This window comes from Stegostoma tigrinum, chromosome 17, assembly GCF_030684315.1.
Source record: "Stegostoma tigrinum isolate sSteTig4 chromosome 17, sSteTig4.hap1, whole genome shotgun sequence".
Taxonomy (NCBI): domain Eukaryota; kingdom Metazoa; phylum Chordata; class Chondrichthyes; order Orectolobiformes; family Stegostomatidae; genus Stegostoma; species Stegostoma tigrinum.
In genome coordinates this window covers 12,540,377-12,559,412 of record NC_081370.1, presented here as the reverse complement: position 1 = coordinate 12,559,412, position 19,036 = coordinate 12,540,377, and the positions used below count along the sequence as shown (strand labels likewise).

The 19,036-nt window shown below is 43.3% G+C and overlaps 1 protein-coding gene across 6 annotated transcripts in view; it reads left to right on the top strand.

Moving 5' to 3' along the window:
- LOC125459272 (prostatic acid phosphatase-like) overlaps window positions 1–19,036 on the top strand; it is a 59,474-nt gene that overhangs the window by 6,971 nt on the left and 33,467 nt on the right. For all 6 annotated transcript variants that reach the window (XM_059651972.1, XM_059651975.1, XM_059651974.1 and 3 more), the window contains exon 2: window positions 18,335–18,430. In XM_059651972.1, the coding sequence (XP_059507955.1) occupies window positions 18,335–18,430 (96 nt within the window). The remainder of the gene's footprint in view (window positions 1–18,334; window positions 18,431–19,036) is intronic.

The following is a 19,036-nucleotide window of genomic DNA, read 5'->3' as shown; positions in this document are numbered from 1 at the left end:
CCTTGTTTAAAAAGGGCAGCAAGGATAATCCAGGTAAGCCTGACGTCAGTGGTAGGGAAGCCCCTGGAGAAGATACTGAGGGATAGGATCTATTCCCATTTGGAAGAAAATGGGCTTATCAGTGATAGGCAACATGGTTTTGTACAGGGAAGGTCATGTCTTACTAACTTAATAGAATTCTTTGAGGACGTGACAAAGTTGATTGAGGGAAAGGCTGTAGATGTCATATACATGGACTTTAGTAAGGCGTTTGATAAGGTTCCCCATGGCAGGCTGATGGAGAAAGTGAAGTCACATGGGGTCCAGGGTGTGCTAGCTAGATGGATAAAAAACTGGCTGGGCAACAAGAGACAGAGGGTAGTATAGAAGGGAGGTTCTCAAATTGGACACCTGTAACCATTGGTGTTCCACAGGGATCTGGGACCACTGTTGTTTGTGATATATGTAAATGATCTGGAGGAAGGTGTAGGTGGTCTGATCAGCAAGTTTGCTGATGACACTAAGATTGGTGGAGTAGCTGATGGTGAAGGGGACTGTCAGAAATTACAGCAGAATATAGATAGACTGGAGAGTTGGGCAGATAAATGGTAGATGGAGTTCAATCCGGACAAATGCGAGGTGATGCATTTTGGAAGATCAAATTCAAGGGCGAACTATACAGTAAATGGAAAAGTCCTAGGGAAAATTGATGAACAGAGAGATCTGGGTGTTCAGGTCCATTGTTCCCTGAAGGTGACAACGCAGGTCAATAGGGTGGTCAAGAAGGCATATGGCATGCTTTCCTTCTTTGGGCGGGGTATTGAGTACAAGAGTTGGCAGGTCATGTTGCAGTTGTATAGGACATTGGTTCGGCCACATTTGGAGTACTGTGTATAGTTCTGGTCGTCATATTACCAAAAGGATGTGGCTGCTTTGGTGAGGGTGCAGAGGAGGTTCACCAGGATGTTGCCTGGTATGGAGGGTGCTAGCTATGAAGAGAGGTTGAATGGATTAGGATTATTTTCATTAGAAAGGCGGAGATTGAGGGGAGACCTGATTTGAGGTCTACAAAATCATGAGGGGTATAGACAGGGTGGATAGTAAAAAGCTTTCTCCCAGAGTGGGGGAGTCAATTACTAGTGGTCATGAGTTCAAAGTGAGAGGAGGAAAGTTTAAGGGAGATATGCGTGGAAAGCTCTTTACACAGAGGGTGATGGGTGCCTGGAACGCATTGCCAGCAGAGGTGGTAGACGCAGACACGTTAGCGTTTTTTAAGATATATTTGGACAGGCACATGGATGGGCAGGGAGCAAATGGACACAGACCGTTAGAAAATAGATGATAGGTTAGACAGAGGATCTTGATCGGCGCCGGCTTGGAGGGCCGAAGGGCCTGTTTCTTTTGTTTTTTTGTTTCTTTGTTTTCTTTGTTTTCTTTGTTTTCTTTGTTTCTTTGTTTCTTTGTTTCTTTGTTTCTTTGTTTCTTTGTTTCTTTGTTTCTTTGTTTCTTTGTTTCTTTGTTTCTTTGTTTCTTTGTTTCTTTGTTTCTTTGTTTCTTTGTTTCTTTGTTTCTTTGTTTCTTTGTTTCTTTGTTTCTTTGTTTCTTTGTTTCTTTGTTTCTTTGACTTTAAGATGCTTGGGCTGAGTTTAACTTGTGCAGGTTAGTTTCAAATCATATTAACCACTGCTTAGGCCTCTGTACAGTCTCCTCACAGTCTGTATGCTTTACTTAAGCAAACAGGAGTTTTCTGTTCTGCCTGTAATAGAATCATTACGTCTAAGTATTATGGTTATTTGTGACATCTGCTATCTGTTTTAAAGGGCTATTTATTTTTGCCCATCACTGCACACAGGGACTCACTTGCCATGCATATTATGCAAGATTACCCTGTCTGGTCTTTTATCTCTTATCATGTGCCCAAAATAATAGCTCCCTCTGTGTAGTTTAGCCCAGTAGGCAATAAACTCCAAAGTGGACTGGATTAGACAGGATTATACTGGCTGGACCAATTCTCCTTGACACTTATGAGAAATCATTGCTCACCCCAGTGTTTACAAGCTGAAGTAACTGCAGACACTTGTTTTTCAAACACAAACTGCCTTTGCAGTTTTTGTTTCATACTTCCATATCGAGAGTCAAATGTTGACAACTCATGTGTCTTGTCTGGGAGCTTGTGACCACTCACTTTGTGTCACCTCTGAATGCATGCTTTCAACTTGACTTCCACCTCGTCCATCAAGTTTTGGTCCTTGCCGACACATTTTCTTTCACTTCTTTTCTTCGGCTTGTGTGTGAAGTGCAGTGTTCAAAATGCCCTCCCACAGACCCAGCAGCTAAACAACCAGCTTCTCTCCATCATTCCTTCCTACTGTCCTTGCTGAACCCTCTCAATGCTGCCCCTATCCCAGCTGCACCCTTGAATCACTCCCACCATCCTGGCTTCACCCCTCAATCCCCTGGTTCCAGCACTACTTGTTCACTGTGTACGTTGAGGACACAATATGCCAGCTGTACATAAAAACCACAAACACTGCATCAATTTTTAGAGCTTACTTCCTGTATGTCTTTATCTCCTGGAGTTAACTGATCCTTTTACAAGCTGTGTGCTCAGCTTCAGGCCTCCCTACGGTTAGGAAATTAGGGGAATTGACTGCAAAGAATACAACGAGTCACTCTTCACAATATGTTGTATCTGTGAAAGTAGGCATGTTTGGTCTGCGGTGTTGTCCTCTCTAATTAGAAATGAATGTGGAACAGCAGGGACCCAACTAGCCAATGGTGGCTTTTCTGAGGGATTGTGTATTTCATATAAGACTGCTGCTGAGAGATGCTTAGGAGAATTGGATATCATTTGGGGAGCGACTAGAAGTCAAAGGGTGTAAATTCTAACATCCACAGTGTTTGATTAGTAAAGAGTGCCAAAAAGTATGTGTATTTTGGACTGTGGAGAGCAAAAGAGAGAAAAAGTCAAGGAGAACATTAGCCTGAAGGATTAGTCATACAGTGCAGAAAAGGCCCTTCGGCCCATCATGTCTGCACTGACAATAACTACCTCTAAAGGTGTGCTAATCTCAATTTCCTGCAGTTGTCCCATATCTTTGAATGTTACGATATTTTCAAATGCTTATTCAAATTTTTTTTAAGGTTGTAAAGTTTTCATCCTCCACTACCTTGCACAGGCTGTACCTTCCAGATTCCCACTACCCTGTCTGAGTTGGGGGAGCTAGAGCTTTGTGCAATCCCCTCTAAATCTCCAGTCCTAAAATTATGCCCTCTTTGATTTTTTGATTTGGTTTGATTTATTATTGTCACATATACTGAGCTACAGTGTAAAGTGTTGTCATACATACTTTACAGGCAGATTGTACAGTCCAAATGCATTAGGATAACAGAACGTAGTGCGGGATACAATGTTACAGCTACTTAGAAGGTATAGTGAGAGATCAATATTAACATTAGAGATCCATTAAAAAATCTGATAACACCGAGGAACGGGCTGTTCTTAAATCTGCTCGTATGTGTATTTAAACTTCTTTATTTTCTGCCCGACGGAAGAGGATGAAAGAAAGTATAACCTGGGTGGGAGGATCTTGTGATTGTTCATTCAACTGAGGGTAACTGCTGTTCCCTGTCCATACCCCTCAGAATCTTATACACCTTAATCAAGTCCACTGTCAGTCTTTCCTGCTCTAAAGAAAACAATCCAAGCCTATCTGTTCTTTCCTAACATTTCAGTTGCTCCATTCAGTTAACATCCTGGTGAATTTTAATTGTATCCCCTCCAGTGCTAACACATCCTTCCTGTAGTGAGGTGACCAGAAGTGCACACAGTATTCCTGCTCTGTACGACTACAGTGTTATGTCCTTGCTCTTGTACTCAATGCCACGACTGATGAAAGCAAGTGTTCTATATGCCGCCTTAAGTATCCTATTCACTTGCTCTGCCGACTTCAGGGATCTGTGAATCCCAGCTCCCTCTGTTCCAGTGTCCTGTCATTCATTAAATACTCCCTCATATTGTTTCTTTTTCCAGAGGGCATCACAGTGCAATTATCAGGGTTAAGTGCCATATGCCACTGGTCCACCCATCTGACCAACCCATCTGAGATAACAAGGTGTGGAGCTGGATGAACACAGCAGGCCAGGCAGCATCTTATTTTTTCTGAAGAAGGGTCTAGGCCTGAAATGTCAGCTTTCCTGCTCCTCTGCTGCTTGGCCTGCTGTGTTCATCCAGCTCTACACCTTGTTATTCTCAGGTTCTCCAGCATTTGCAGTTTGTACTATCTCTGACCAACCCATGTATATCATCCTGTGACCTACAACCATCTTCTTCACTATTAATCACTGTACCAATCTTGGCATTGTTGGCAAGTTTGCTTAACCTTCCCTTCACATTTTCAGCTATATCATTTATGTATATAACAAACATTACGGGTCCCAGTACTGATCCTTGTGGTATACCGTCGGGCACAGTCAAAAATCACATGACACCAGGTTATGGTCCAACAGATTCATTTGAAAGCATTGCCTTTTGCACCTAGCTTCGTCCACCCCAGTCCAACAATGGCACCTCCACATCATCATTGAATACTGGCCTGCAGTCACTCAAACAACCTTCTACTGCTACCCTTTGTGTCCTATTACTAAGCCAGTTTCTGATACATCTCTCAATGTTTACCTCAACTCCATTTGATTTTAACGTTCTCTGTGTAGGACCTTGTCAAAAGCTTTGTTAAAATCCGTATAAAATACATCGACTGAACTTTCCTCATATTCCTAAAACAATATAACATGTTTGTTAGGCATGACCTTCCTCTCCAAAGTCAAGCAGACTATCCCTAATTATCCCATGCCTTTCCAAGTAGGTATTAAATTGCTCCTTCAGCGTTTTCTCCAATAGTTTCCCTAACTCTGATGTGAGATTTTCTGGTTTATAATTTCCTGGCTGTTCCACCCCTCTTTTAAAAAAAATGGGAACACATTAACTGTCCTGCAGTCCCCAGGCACTTCCCCCCTGTAGAGGAATTAAACGTCTGTTTCGGAGCCCCTGCGATTTCCTGTCTCGCCTCCCACAGCAGCCTGTGGTGCAATTCATTCAGGCCAGGGGTTTTGTCTGTTTTTTTAAGCTCGATGGAGCCTCCAATACCTCTCAATTTTCTGTAGCAAGCCATACAAGCTCCTCACAGTTCCCTTTTCCTGAATTCCATACATATGTTCTCCTTTTCCAGAGTGAAGACGGAAGAGAAGTATTCATTCAACACCATTCTAATATCCTGCAGCTTCACACACAGGTTGTTCTCTTGGTCCCTACTCTTTTCATGCTTAAACTCTTCAAGGTATTTACAAAGTATCACAAAATTTTCCCCAATTCTTGTTGCAAGTCCTTTATCATGCCCCTGTTTTGCTCTTCTAAATGCTTTATTAAGTTCCCTCATTTTCAAAAAATTCTAACAGTTTTGTTAGGCATAGTCATACAGGTGTACCGTATGGAAACACACCCTTTGGTACAAATCATCCATGCTGACCAGCTATCCTAAACTAATTTATCCATTTACCAATATTTGCTCCATTCCCTCTAAACTTTTTGTATTATGTACCCATCCAGATACTTTTTAAATGTTGTAATAATACCAACCTCCAGCACTTCCTCTGGCAGCTTGTTCCATGCACACGCCACCCTCTGTGAAAAGATTGCACCTCTGGCCCTTTTTAAATCTTTTCCCTTTCACCTTAAACATATACCCTCTAGCTTTGCACTTCCCTATCCTGGGAACAAGACCTCGGCAATTCACCCTATCCATGCCCTTCATGATTTTATAAACTTCTAAGGTCATCCCACAGTCTCGGATACTCCACGGAAAATAGCCCCAGCCTTTTCAGCTCTCCATATGACTCAAACCCTCCAAACTGGACGACGTCCTTGTAAATCTTTTCTGAGCCTTTTCAAGTTTAACAACATCTTCCCGATAGCAGCATCTCAGAATTGAATACAGTATTCTAAAAGCGGACTGCCCATGTCCTGTACAGCCAGAATGTGACATCCCAATCCCTGTACTTAATGCATTGACCAATGAAGGCTAGCGTACCAAATTGTCTTTACCACCCTGCCTATCTGCAGCTCTGCTTTCATAGAACTACCTACCCCTAAGTCCCTATGTTTGGCAACACTCCCCAGCGCTCTGACTTCCCCCTGAAAAAAGCCATGCTGACATTCCCTGACTAACCCATATTTTTTTCAAGTGGATATTAATTCTCTCCTTAATTTCCTGCAAAAGTTTCCCAACCACTGACGTGATCCTCACTGGTCAGTAATTTCCTGGTTTATCTCTACTGCCTTTCTTGAACAGTGGCACCACCTTAGCCATCCTCCAGTCCTCTGGCACTTCCCTTGAGGAAAGGAATTGGCAGGGTAACATAAGGATGGTGGGGAACGCAATCGTACGGGAGGGTGGTTGGTCAGAGATTTGGGGAAGTGTGATCAGTTCACAGTGTAGGGGTGGGGTGGCAGAGGTTCAGTCTGGAAGATGATAGTGAAATTTCAGAGAGAGAGGGAGAGAGGCTGGCTGTCCCACAGGGTAGTTGGTCGAGAGACAATAGTGTTATGTGTTATCTCAGTAAGTGGAGACCAGCCATCAAGAGCAAAGAATGAAACAGAGTATGTTCCCGTCTTGTTTTCTCTATTTGTTTGCTTTATGGACTGAAATATATGGCAGAAACATACGGCAGAGGGAATAATCCAGGAAATTACAGGCCACTAAACCTTATGCCAGTGGTAGGGAGATTATTCATGAGGATTCTTAAGGACATGATTTACTTGCATTTGGAAAGAATGGACTTAATAGGGGCACACAGCATGGTTTTATGCAGGGAAGATCTTGTCTGTCAAACTTGATTGAGTTTTTTGAGTGAGTGACAAAGATAATTGAATGTAGAGGACCTCCATGAACTTTGCTAATGCAACTGACAGGGTCCATCATAATAGGCTTGCCCAGAAGATCAACTTGCAAAGAATCCATAGTGAGTTGGCAAGTTGGATACAAAATTGGTTTGGTCATAGAAGACAGGTAGTTGTGGAGGGATGTTTTTCTGACTGCATGTCCGTCACCAGTAATGTTCCCCAAGGATCAGTGCAGAGCCCTCTGTTTTTGAAATACTTATAAAAATCATTCGGATGAAAATGTCAGTCGTATGAATGGTGAGTTTACAGATAACATGAAAATTGAAGTCCTTATGCATAGTGAGGAAGGGTATCAAAGGATGCAGCAGGCTACAGATCAGTTGGAAAATTGGGCAGAAGAATGACAGATAGAGTTTAATCCGGACAAATGTGAGGTGATGTATTTTGGGAGGTCAAATGCAAGAGGAAATTTTTACAGGAAATGGCAAGACCCTCAGGGGCATTGATATATGGAAGGATATGTGGTTGCAAGTCCATAGCTTCCTGAAAGTTGCAACTCTAGTTGATAAGGTGGCAAAAAAGGTATATGCCATACTTGCCTCATCTGTCAGGGCATTGAGTATAAAAGTTGCCAAGTCATTCTGCAACGATAAGACCTTGGTCAGGCCACATTTGGAATATTGTGCATAGCTCTGGTTGCCACACTATAGTAAGGATTTGGAGGCTTTGAAGAGGGTGCAGAAAAAGTTTACCAGTATGTTGCCTGGATTGGAGTGTACTATCTGTAAGGAGAGTTTGGATAAACTTGTAATAGTTTTGCTTGAGTCTCAGAGGTTTGTCAGGGGGTAAGGGAGGTGTTGACCTTTAAAGAAGTGTATACAATTATGAGAGATATGAAAAGGCTGGATGGTTTGTTTTCCCTTTCATTTGTGGGATCTGGCTGGCCAGCATTTCTTGCCCATCCCTAGTTGCCCTTGAGAAAGTGTTGGTGAGCTGCTGCCTTGAACTGCTGCAGTCGTCCTGCTGTGGGTTGACCCACAATGCTATTAGGGAGGGAATTCCAGGATTTTGACTCGGTGACAGTGAAGGAATGGCAATATATTTCCAACTCAGTATGGTGAGTGGCTTGTAGGGGAACTTGGTGGTGGTGTCCTTCTAGATGGAATGGTTGTGGCTTTGGAAGGTGCTGCCTGAGGATCTTTGAATTTCTGCAGGGCATCTTGTAGATAGTACATGTTGCTGCTGAGTTTTGGTGGAGGGAGTGGATGCAATGCCAATTAAGTGGGTTGCTCTGTCCTGGATGGTGTCAAGCTTCTTGTGTGTTGTTGGGGCTGCATTCATCGAGGCAAATGAGGAGTATTCCATCACACTCCTCACTTGTGCCTTGTAGATGGTGGACAGGCTTTGAGGAGTCAGGACGTGAGTTACTGACCACAGTATTCCTAGTTTCTGGCCTGTTCTTGTAGCCACTGTGTTTATGTGGTGAGTCCAGTTGAGTTCCTGGTCAATGACAACCCCCAGGATATTGATAGTGGGGGAATCAGTGATGGTAACACCATTGAATATCAAGGGGTGATAGTTAGATTGTCTCTTATTGGTGATGGTCATAACCTGGCATTTGTTTGGTGCGAATGTCACTTGCCACTTGTTAGCACAAGGCTGGATATTGTCCAGATCTTGTTGCATTTGAACACAGATTGTTTCAGTTTCTGAGGAGTCATGAATAGTGCTGAACATTGTGCAATCATCAGCAAACATCCCCACTTCTGACCTTATGATGGCGGTTATGTCATTGATGAAGCAGCTGAAGATGGTTGGGCTTAAGACACTACCCTGAGGACCTCCTGCAGAGACATCCTAGAACTGGGATGATTGACCTCCAGCAACCAGTACCATCTTCCTATGTGTCAGGTATGACTCCAATCTCTGGAGTGTTTGCCCCCGATACCCATTGGGTATCTCCTGGTGTCTGTGTGGGTTTCTAATGAGTGTGGCTCCTTAATGCCACACACGGTCGAATGCAGACTTGATGTTAAGGGCTGTCACTCTCACCTCACCTGTGGAATTCAGCTCTTTTGTCCATGTTTGACACAAGGCTGTAATGAGGTCAGGAGCTGTGTGGCCCTGACACAACCCAAACTGGGCATCACTGAGCAGAGGCTGCTTGGTGGCACTGTTGATGACTCCTTCGTCACTTTACAGATGGTTGAGAGTAGATTGATTGATTGTTTGATAATTGGTTGGGTTGGATTTATTCTGCTTTTTATGTACAGGACTTATCTGGGCAAATTTCTATATTGCCGTATAGATTCCAGTGTTGTAACCATACTGGAACATCCTCGCTAAGGGAGCAGTAAGTTTTGGAGCACAAGTCTTCAGTACTATTGCCAGAATGTTGTCAGGGCCCGTCGACCTTGCTGCATCCAGTGTCTCCAACCGTTTTTTGATGTCACATGGAGTGAATCAAACTGGCTGAAGACTAGTATCTGTAATGCTCGGGACCACTGGAGGAGGCTGAGATGGATAAACCACTTGGCACTTCTGGCTAAAGATCGCTGCAAATGCTTCAACCTTATCTTTTGCACTGATGTGCTTCCACAATTGAGTTGAAGCCTATTTCCCATGGTGGATATGTTGAATACTGAGGGCATATGATTAAGGTGAGAGTGGAATGTTTAAAAATCTGCGTGGCAAATTCTTTACACAGTGGGTTGTTGGTGCTTGGAATGTGCAGCTATGAGAGTTGGTATAAGCAGATACTATTGTCTACAGGTTTAGTACCAGAGGACTGGAGGATTGCAAATGTTGTGCCCTTGTTCAAGGGCAGTAGAGATGACCTTATAGATTATCGACCAGTGAGCCTTACGTCTGAAGGAAAAGTTTTGGAAAGGACTATAAGAGATAGGATTTATAATTACATAGCAAGCAACAATTTGATTGGAGATAGTCAACATGGATTCATCAAGGGCAGATCGTGTCTAAAAAACCTCATTGAGCTTTTTGAGAAGGTGACCAAGCATGTGGATGAGGGTAGGGCAGTTGATGTAGTGTACATGGACTTCAGTAAAGCCTTGATAAGGTTCCACATGGTAGGCTATTGGACAAAATGCGGAGGCATGGGATTGAGGGTGATTTAGCAGTTTGGATTAGAAATTGGCTTTCTGTAAGAAGGCAATGAGTGGTGGTTGATGGAGAATATTCAGCCTGCAGTCCAGTTACTAGTGGTGTGCCACAAGGATCTGTTTTGGGACTACTGTTTGTCATTTTTATAAATGACTTGGACGCAGGCATAGGTGGATGGGTTAGTAAGTTTGCAGATGACACTAAAGTTGGTGGAGTGGTAGACAGTGCAGAAGAATGTTGCAGGGAGACTTGGATAAACTGCAGAATTGGGCTGAAAGGTGGCAAATGGAGTTCAATGCGGATAAATGTGAGGTGATTCACTTTGGGAAGAATAATAGGAAGGCAGAATACTGGGTCAATGGAAAGATTCTTGGTAGTGTGGATGTGCAGTGGGATCTTGGTGTCCATGTACATAGATCCCTGAAAGTTGCCACCCAGGTTGATAGTGCTGTTAAGAAGGCATATGGTGTGTTAGGTTTTATTGGTAGAGGGATTGAGTTCCGGAGCCGTGATGTCATGCTGCAACTGTACAAAACGCTAGTGTAGTCTCTCTTGGAATATTGCGTACAGTGCATTACAGGAAGGATGTGGAAGTATTGGAAAAGGTGCAAAGGAGATTTACCAGGATGTTGCCTGGTCTGGAGTGAAGGCTTATGAAGAAAGGCTGAGCGACTTGGGTCTGTTCTCCTTGGAGAGAAGAAGGCTAGGAGGGGATGTAATAGAGACATACAAAATGGTCAGAGGATTAGCTAGGTGGACAGTGAGAGTCTTTTTTCCTAGGAGGATGATGTTGGCTTGTACGAGGGGGCATAGCTGCAAATTGAGCTGTGATAGGTTTAAGACAGATGTCAGAGGCAGGTTCTTTATTCTGAGAATGGTAAGGGCATGGAATGCCCAGCCTGCCAATGTAGTTAACTCAGCCACATTAGGGGCATTTAAACAGTCCTTGGATAAGCATATGGATGATGATGAGGTAGTGTAGTGGGATGGGCTTAGATTAGTTCACAGGTCGGCACAACATCGAGGGCCAAAGGGCCTGTTCTGCGCTGTATTGTTCTATGTTCTGTGTTCTAATAGCAACATTTAAGAGGCATTTGAATTGTCTCCTGACAAGCAGAGAATAGAGGGCCATGTGCTGGCAGATGGGATTATTTTAGAATCATGTGTGGACCACACCACCAAAACCCAAGGCTTCACAAGCTGTCCGCTTTATTGGCTTTGAGTAGACTGTTCTTCGCCTCTGTCTCAACCTTTCCTTCATTTAAAAAGGGAGGACAAAATATATCTCAAAGTCCTAGACTTGTCACAATAGCAGCATTGATAATGCAAATATGGTGGGCCAAAGGGCTTGTTCTCATGCTGTACTGTTCTATGTTTCATGACCATCAGGGTAAATGCAGGAAGGCTATTCAAATGGCTGTAGAGTCCAGAACCAGGGGTCAGAGTCTAAGGATGTGGGGTAGGTTACCTGGGACTGAGATGAGGAGAAATTCCTTCACCCACAGAGTGGTGAGCCTTTGGAATTCTGTATCACAGAAAGTGATTGAGGTCAAAACATTCAGTATTTTTCAGTCCCTTTGGAGTGGCATTCATGGACAGTAGTTAGCACTGCTGCCTCACAGCAACAGGCACCTGGGTTTGATTCCAGCCTGGGGTGTGGAGAGTTTACACATTCTCCCTGCGTCTTTGTAGCTTTCTTTTGGGTGCTCCAGTTTCTTCCCACAGTCCAAAGATGTGCAGGCTATGTGGATTGACCTAACTAAATTGCCCATAGTGTCCAGAGATGTGTCGGGTAGGTGGATTAGCCATATTCAATGTACAGTTGCAGAGATAGTATGGGGGCACTGGGTCTTGGAGGGATGCTCTTCAGATGGTCAGTGTGGACTTGCTGGCCTGAATGGCTTTTTTCCTTTGGGCTAAAGGGATCAAATGAGATGGGAGACAGTGGGAACCGAGTACCTGGTTGGATGATCAACTGTGATCATATAGATGGTGGGCCAGGCTTGAAGGGCTGAATGGCCACTGCTTCTATTTTTTACATTTCATCCCCAGTGCAGGTTGCCTTGGTGTCTGTCATGGGCAGAAGACTGGAGAGAGCTGCACTGGTTTTTGTTGAGATTTATCTGGTACAATTCCATGATGTAGGATTCTGTCATGGGAATGGCCCAGAAAGAGTGCATGCCAAGATAAACATCAACACCTGGAAGATGATTGATCTGGCAAAAGACATTCTCTGCTCATTTCACAAATTGCTCTTCTTTCATTGCAGAGTTGTTCTTGATTATGTATTGTAGGCTTCAAGACATGCTGAGCAACCTACGAGAGCTTGAGACTTCTGCCGTGAAGGCTTAATGTGGAAAATTGCCGTCTGAGTCAGTACAGGACATTGAAGGGCTGGAATCTGTAAAACCCCTTGATATGAGCCTTGCGATAAGGCCATGGCTAGCCTTAACTGGAAGCAGGATGAGTGGTGGAGTGGTGAAATGAGAATTGTTCTGGATATTTCAGAATGTTGTTTTCATATCTTGATACAGGGCTTTTTGTACCTGTGTTCAATATCAGCACTGCTGTGGCCCTAAATTGAATCCAATTATAGCCATTTAGAATTTGCAAGGGATTTTATTTTCACACAGTAACTTGTTGTGATCTGAATTGTACTGCCTGAATGGACAGCAAATTCAAATTTAGTGGTAACTTCCAAAACATAGTTGAATATGAGAAGAGCAGAAAATTGAAGGGGTAGAATGAAGAGGTGATACTAATTAACTCAAAAAAAGGCTTGTAGGTCTGCTTGCAATCCCACAAAACAAATCAGTTCTTATCTAGCATATCCTTGCATATCCTAACATGCAATCTTCAAAAACTGTAATTTTTGCAAGCTGAAATGTTTCGATAAGAACTTTTGAAACACCTAAAGAAATGAGTCATCGAATGTTCAGAAGGAAATCCTACACAAAGAGATTTGAGAAAATTTGATAGTATTGAGTGGACAGAGTGCGAGACTGGAAAAAGATTCAAGGTTTAGCTGCTAGTAAAGAAAGATTGAAGAGAATGGAGAGCTCTGAAGGTGAAATGGCTTCATGTAAGTCACCACTGATCAGATCAGCTTACAAAAATGAATGCTTTCCTGAAGCAATTACTGAAGTTCCTCAGAGAAGATCACCTTCTGTTATAATAGGCTTTATGAAATATGGAAAATCATCCTTTTCACTTGATCAAGTTTAGATGAAGAGAAATTTTTTAATGGTATGGTAATCACGTCAAGACGTACAGCTGATGGATATTATTTTAGTACTTGGAGTGCTTATAAAGAGGACCGCTGCTTTATCACGTTGAAAAGTGGGAAACAGAAATACATTGTGTTACATTATAAGCCTATCCACAAGAAGAGCATCATTGTCCACTTTCACTGGCCAGCACTTGCTTCACAGTCTCTCACTAACCCCTGACCGTGACTCAGCCTCTCCTGTACAGTTTCTTTCTTACCCCTGACATTGAGGTTCAGAAATCTATCATGTGGCAAGTTTCTTTCAAAATTTCAGTTGTGAGCAAGAAAGGGAACTGTCAGTTGTTGAGTTGGAACTGCTGATTCTGGTCTTGATGTGTTTTTCCTGTGGGCTTTTTAAAGCACAGATCATAACTGACCGTTGCTGAGAGTGAAAGCTGGCATTAGAGCAGTGATTGGAACACTCGCATGTCTCTGAATAATAGAGCTGCTCCTCCAAAATAAGGTTCTGTCTTTCCTGCCCTCACTGCTTCTCCAATCTCAGATCCAACCTCTCCCATCCTTTTATGCACCTCCCATTGACTGTGCAGACCAGCATCTGGGCTGCACAATTTGAGTGGACGTTCTCTGCCAGGCTGAGGAAATGACAGAGAAAGAACAGAGAGGATTTTCTACCAGTAACGAATTGGGGCAGAGCTGTCATTCAGAGCCATGGAGAATGTAATGAGTTAAAATGGGGTTACATTGAGAAAAAACTTATACAAATCTGGACCTGGCTGCCTACTGTGTCTGCAGTACAATCTACTCACAATTGGATGGAACTAATTGGTCCCATTTGCTTTTTCATGATCTTACTTTGAGATAGGCGAATGGACTGTTTGGTGTGTGACATAATCACAGCTCATTACAGAGTTGATCATATGTGGAGAGGGGTCTGTTATTAGTGATGGAAAGTAGTTTTCTTGTTCCCTCGATGAACTACTGCCTCTGTGGAAATTAGGAAGCAACTCATCTCAGTACTTCTCCCAAGAATGCCATAGAAGCATGACATTGATTGCAATATGAGGCAAATTGTGAGATTTGCTGCTTAGGAAGGTTGCTTTTCCTAGAGCTTCACAATAGGGATTGATTTAAATGCTCTTTCTTTTCCCTCACCAACAGCTAGTTGGATTGAATGGCTGCCTGTCAGGTAGGCAGCTGCAAATGGAGTTCGATGAAGTGGACATTGTTGTGAGGGGTGTGGGAATTGGATGTGAGTTAAGTATCAAACATTAGAAATGGGACACAGCAAAAAAAGGGAAATATAGAAGAGTTGGACAATCTCTTAAGCCGTTTGTAACAAACAAGGTGCTGACCGTACTTCGTCAGCCCACACTTGTAAAATGAGCAACAGTGTGTCTGATAATGAATGCAATTCTGAAGTTAGAAAATACTTGCTAGATAATTGAGAGTGTCATTCATCACACACTGATCATTTTCAGATTATCAGTCAGACACTCAATATCGTGCATTTGCACATGCTGGGAGCTACGTTTTGTCCATACATACGGCCTTACAGACAGGCAGAACTTCTACATCCACTGTGCCTGTTTTAAATTCAACAAAACCAGTCACAGCTGATTATTGGTTTGTTTCTCAGGACAATTGTGAAGCATAGCAGTTAACTGTCGATAATCATTAACTGTTGCATTCACCATGCAATGCCTCTACCAATCTGAATATACTTTCTAACCAATTAAAAGTCAAGTTTTATAAATGTTGGTTCTCTCTTCTTTGTCATTCTTGCACACATCACAACACTTCTCAAGACAAAAAAATTTTGACCAACTGTTTGGTTTCAGCAATTTTCATGTTTATCTGATGATTTATACATGTTGGCCTAGAGGACTCGAATTTTAATATACCAAATCTACCGTGCTCCTACGTTTTTGTTTATTTTGCTGGTTCAGGGTCATGTTAGTTTTCCAACCTCTCTTTTTAATACATTTATTCATAGGATCTGGGTGCCGCTGCTGAGGCTAATGTTTATAATATATCTCCAATTTCCCTGGAGAATGTCATGAGTTAAAATGAGGTTACATTGGAAAATAGTTTGCGACACCTTGCCATAGTCATTTGCTTGCACATAATCCAGTGAGGTGATCGGTTGTTGCTGTTGTGTGGTCTTTGTCCCGTTTGACGAGCACTATTTCAGATCACTCTGGTGATTTGGTATGACTGCAATGGTCTTTACAGTGGTAGAAAATAAACAAAGGGAAAGGTCATGTTTCCGTGCATGCATCAAATAATGTGACCAATATTTGAAGTGGCCATGAAGCACTTACGGTAACTACAGATTTTAAAGTTGAACAGTAGCATGGTTACTAATTACAAAATATTTTAAAACCTTTGGTGTCTCAGGCTGTGCATTTCCATCAACTCCCTCAAACCCTTCAACGATCCTGACTCTCATCCCTCCTTCCCCTGCCTTCGGCTCTCATTCTGAGCCTGCTATGCCCCACCTGAACCCGCTGCTGTCACACCTGAGCCTGCCTTGACCTGCCCTCAGCTTCCACACCAAGTCTGCCCTGCTCTGCCCAAACCTTCGGCTTCTACGCCGAGGCTGAATCCTTTCACATCATATTCTTAGACCTTCCTTTTGACTTTGATGGTACAATCCCGCCCCCAGCCATAAATACCTATCTGAATGCCTTTAAATGTTGTAATTGTACCATCCTTCACCTCCTCGATCAGCTCACTCCATACACACACTACATACCTTAAACCTATGCCCTGTAGTTTTGGACTCCTCTATCCTGGGAAAAAGACCTTGGCTACTCGCCCTATTTATGCCCTGCATGATTTTATAAACCTCTGTAAGGTCACCCCTCAGCCTCTGACTCTCCACGGAAAATAGCCCCAGCCTATTCGGCCTCTCCCTGTAGTTCAAATCCTGGAATCCCAGCAGAGAAAGACATTCCGATCGGGGCTACTCTGCTCAACTCCTTTCCTTTTGCTTTTTTTCTCTTTTATTTTCCCCCCTTTCTCCACCCCCAACCATCACCACCACTCCCACACCCCAGATTGTGAAGTTGCAGAGTGAGTGGGTTGAGACCCAAGGTGGGCCAGAGGATGCAGTGTAGCCTTGTGCTCAGTGGCCTGCAGGCCCGGCCTGTGAGCCCCAGAACACTGTGAACAGTGAGCCATGGAGTAGCACGTGGGTCACAAGCTGAGAGCAACATGGAGAAGAAGCTCCCAGATCAGTGTGCAAGCAGCGAGTCCTGGACAGAGACTGGTGTGTGGGGACAATCCTGACCTGAGATCACTGCAATGTTAACCCCTTAATATGTTCCTATCTTTGAAACTTATTTTCAACTATGTAATTAAGCAATTACTTCTATTCCTCTGCTGAATCCAATAATTGTGCCTAGGTACTTGTACATTTTTGTCACCATAAGAAGGCAGACAGTGTAAAGTTTTTCACTGTACTCCTATAATAGAATACACATGACAATAAAAGGATAACGTATTGTATTGTAACATGGTTGTAAATCTTTTCCGAATCCTTTCAAGTTTAACAACATCCTTCCTATAGCAGGGAGACCAGAATTGAACACAGTATTCCAAAAGTGGCCTAACCAATGTTCCTTTCAGCCACAACATGACTTCCCATATACTCGATGCACTGACCAATAAAGGTAAGCATGCCAAGTGTCACCTTCACCACCTGTCTACCTGCGACTCCACTTTCAAGGAACTATGAACCTGTACCCGAAGGTGTTATTGTTTGGCAACACTCCCAAGGATCCTACCATTAAACCTATAAATCCTGCCCTAACTCGCCTTACCTTACAGTTATCTAAATTAAACTCCGTCAGCCACTCCTTGGCCCATCTGTTCAAGATCTCGTTGAACCGTGAAGTAGCCATCTTCACTACCCATTGCACCTCCAACTTTGGTGTCATCTGCAAACTTACTAACCATTTTCACAACCAAATGATTTGTATAAAATGACGAAACGCAGTGGACCCAGCACCGATCACTACTGGTCACAAGCCTCCGGTTCAAAAGCTTAACAGAAAAATTGAAATACTAAACAGCAACTACTCCAATATAATAAGTTATCATAAACACACCCTTTGCGAAGGCCATATCAGTAAAACAGATTGTCTCACTTGCAATTTCGGCCGCAGGAAGAGAACCCAAGCTTCAAGCTGCAACAGAGCAAAAGATATAGCAGCTTTCACAACTAGCTTCAAAAACCTCAGCAACTGCTGAAAGCTAAATTAAAACCCTGGCTCTGTGGGAGCCTGACTTAACCCATTTATGCTGCTTCTAATATTCTAACATTAAAAAAAAGACTCCAGGACCCCTCAAACTGTTTACTTTATTAGCTTGCAGCAGACTACAATGTACCTGTCTCAAATTTTCTTCATAAAATTAAACAGGACACATACACCTCTTAATTTGTAATAATGTCACACTAAGAAAAGTTGCTCTTCCTGCTTCTCTTACAGTCCCTCCTCAACCCTAGACTATGATCTGTGAGATTACTTGCCTAAGATATAGAACTAAGCAGCCTCCTCCACTCATTATATGGAGGACTGAAGATCTCTCTTTTTTTTGTTCCCCCACTTTCTCCCTGCTTCCACCAAGAGGTGGCACGGTGACTCAGTGGTTAGCACTGCTGCCTGATAGCGCCAGGGACTCGGGTTCAATTCCACTCTTGGGAAACTGTGTGGAGTTTGCACATTCTCCCTGCGTCTCTGTGGGTTTCGTCCGGGTGCTCTGGTTTCTTCCCACAGTCCAAAAATGTGCAGGTTAGGTGGATTGGCCATGCTAAATTACCCTTAGTGTTCAGGGATGTGTAATTTAAGTGGATTAGCCATGCTAAATGTAGGGTTAAAGGGAAAAGAGTAGGGGATTGGCCTGGGTGGTATGCCCATCGGAGGGGCGGTGTGGACTTTTTGAGCCGATTGGCCCGTCTCCACACTGTAGGATTCTATGATCCTACAAACTTCTTTCCATTCTCTTCCCACGCCTTGCTCTTTTTTCCTGGATTCTGAGAGTAATTGCCAAAAAATTCAATTCTTAACACAGCCAGAGTAACCTGCTCTTTATATTCCCAGGTGTATCGCCATGGAGACCGATCACCAATCCATACATTCAAAACAGATCCATATAAACCGAAGGATTGGCCGCAAGGCTTTGGACAGCTTACACAGGTCAGTGGTCTCTGTCACACGCTTCCCCTTGCAGTCTCTCCTATCTACTCTGAGACAGGGTTGCTGATCACTGAAGTTGTGTGTTTGATCAGGGGAACCTGGATGCTACTTGTAGTGGTATGGTGGCTCAGTACAGAGGAACTCACATGGGCGTTTAACCGATGCTGTATCAGCATGATGTGTTTATTGCTGTTCTCAATATAGTTAACTGAGCTATTAGTTGACATCGGTGAGCTCTCTGTCTTTGCTCCTATAAAAGTGTCTTCAGTTTGATATTAGGGTGGACAGGTACGTGCCACACTGAGCTGGGAACCCCAATAGCTCATGTCCGTGTCTCTTTCTCCTCTGACGGTGCTGACATTTTATAGGGAATATAGTCACAAAGATAACGGTGCTCTGCCGCACCCCCCCCCCAAACCGATTTCGCCACCAGTCTGATTCTAGACATGAGAAGCTCATGGGTTTAATATACCATTTGAGGTGGAGTCCTTACCCTAGCACAAGACAAACCCCCGATATCTAGACAACACTGCCTGGACAACCCTAACTGGCCTCCTTTGCTTTGTCTCAAGGACACCGAGGCTAATTCTGTTTTGCAGTTCCCAC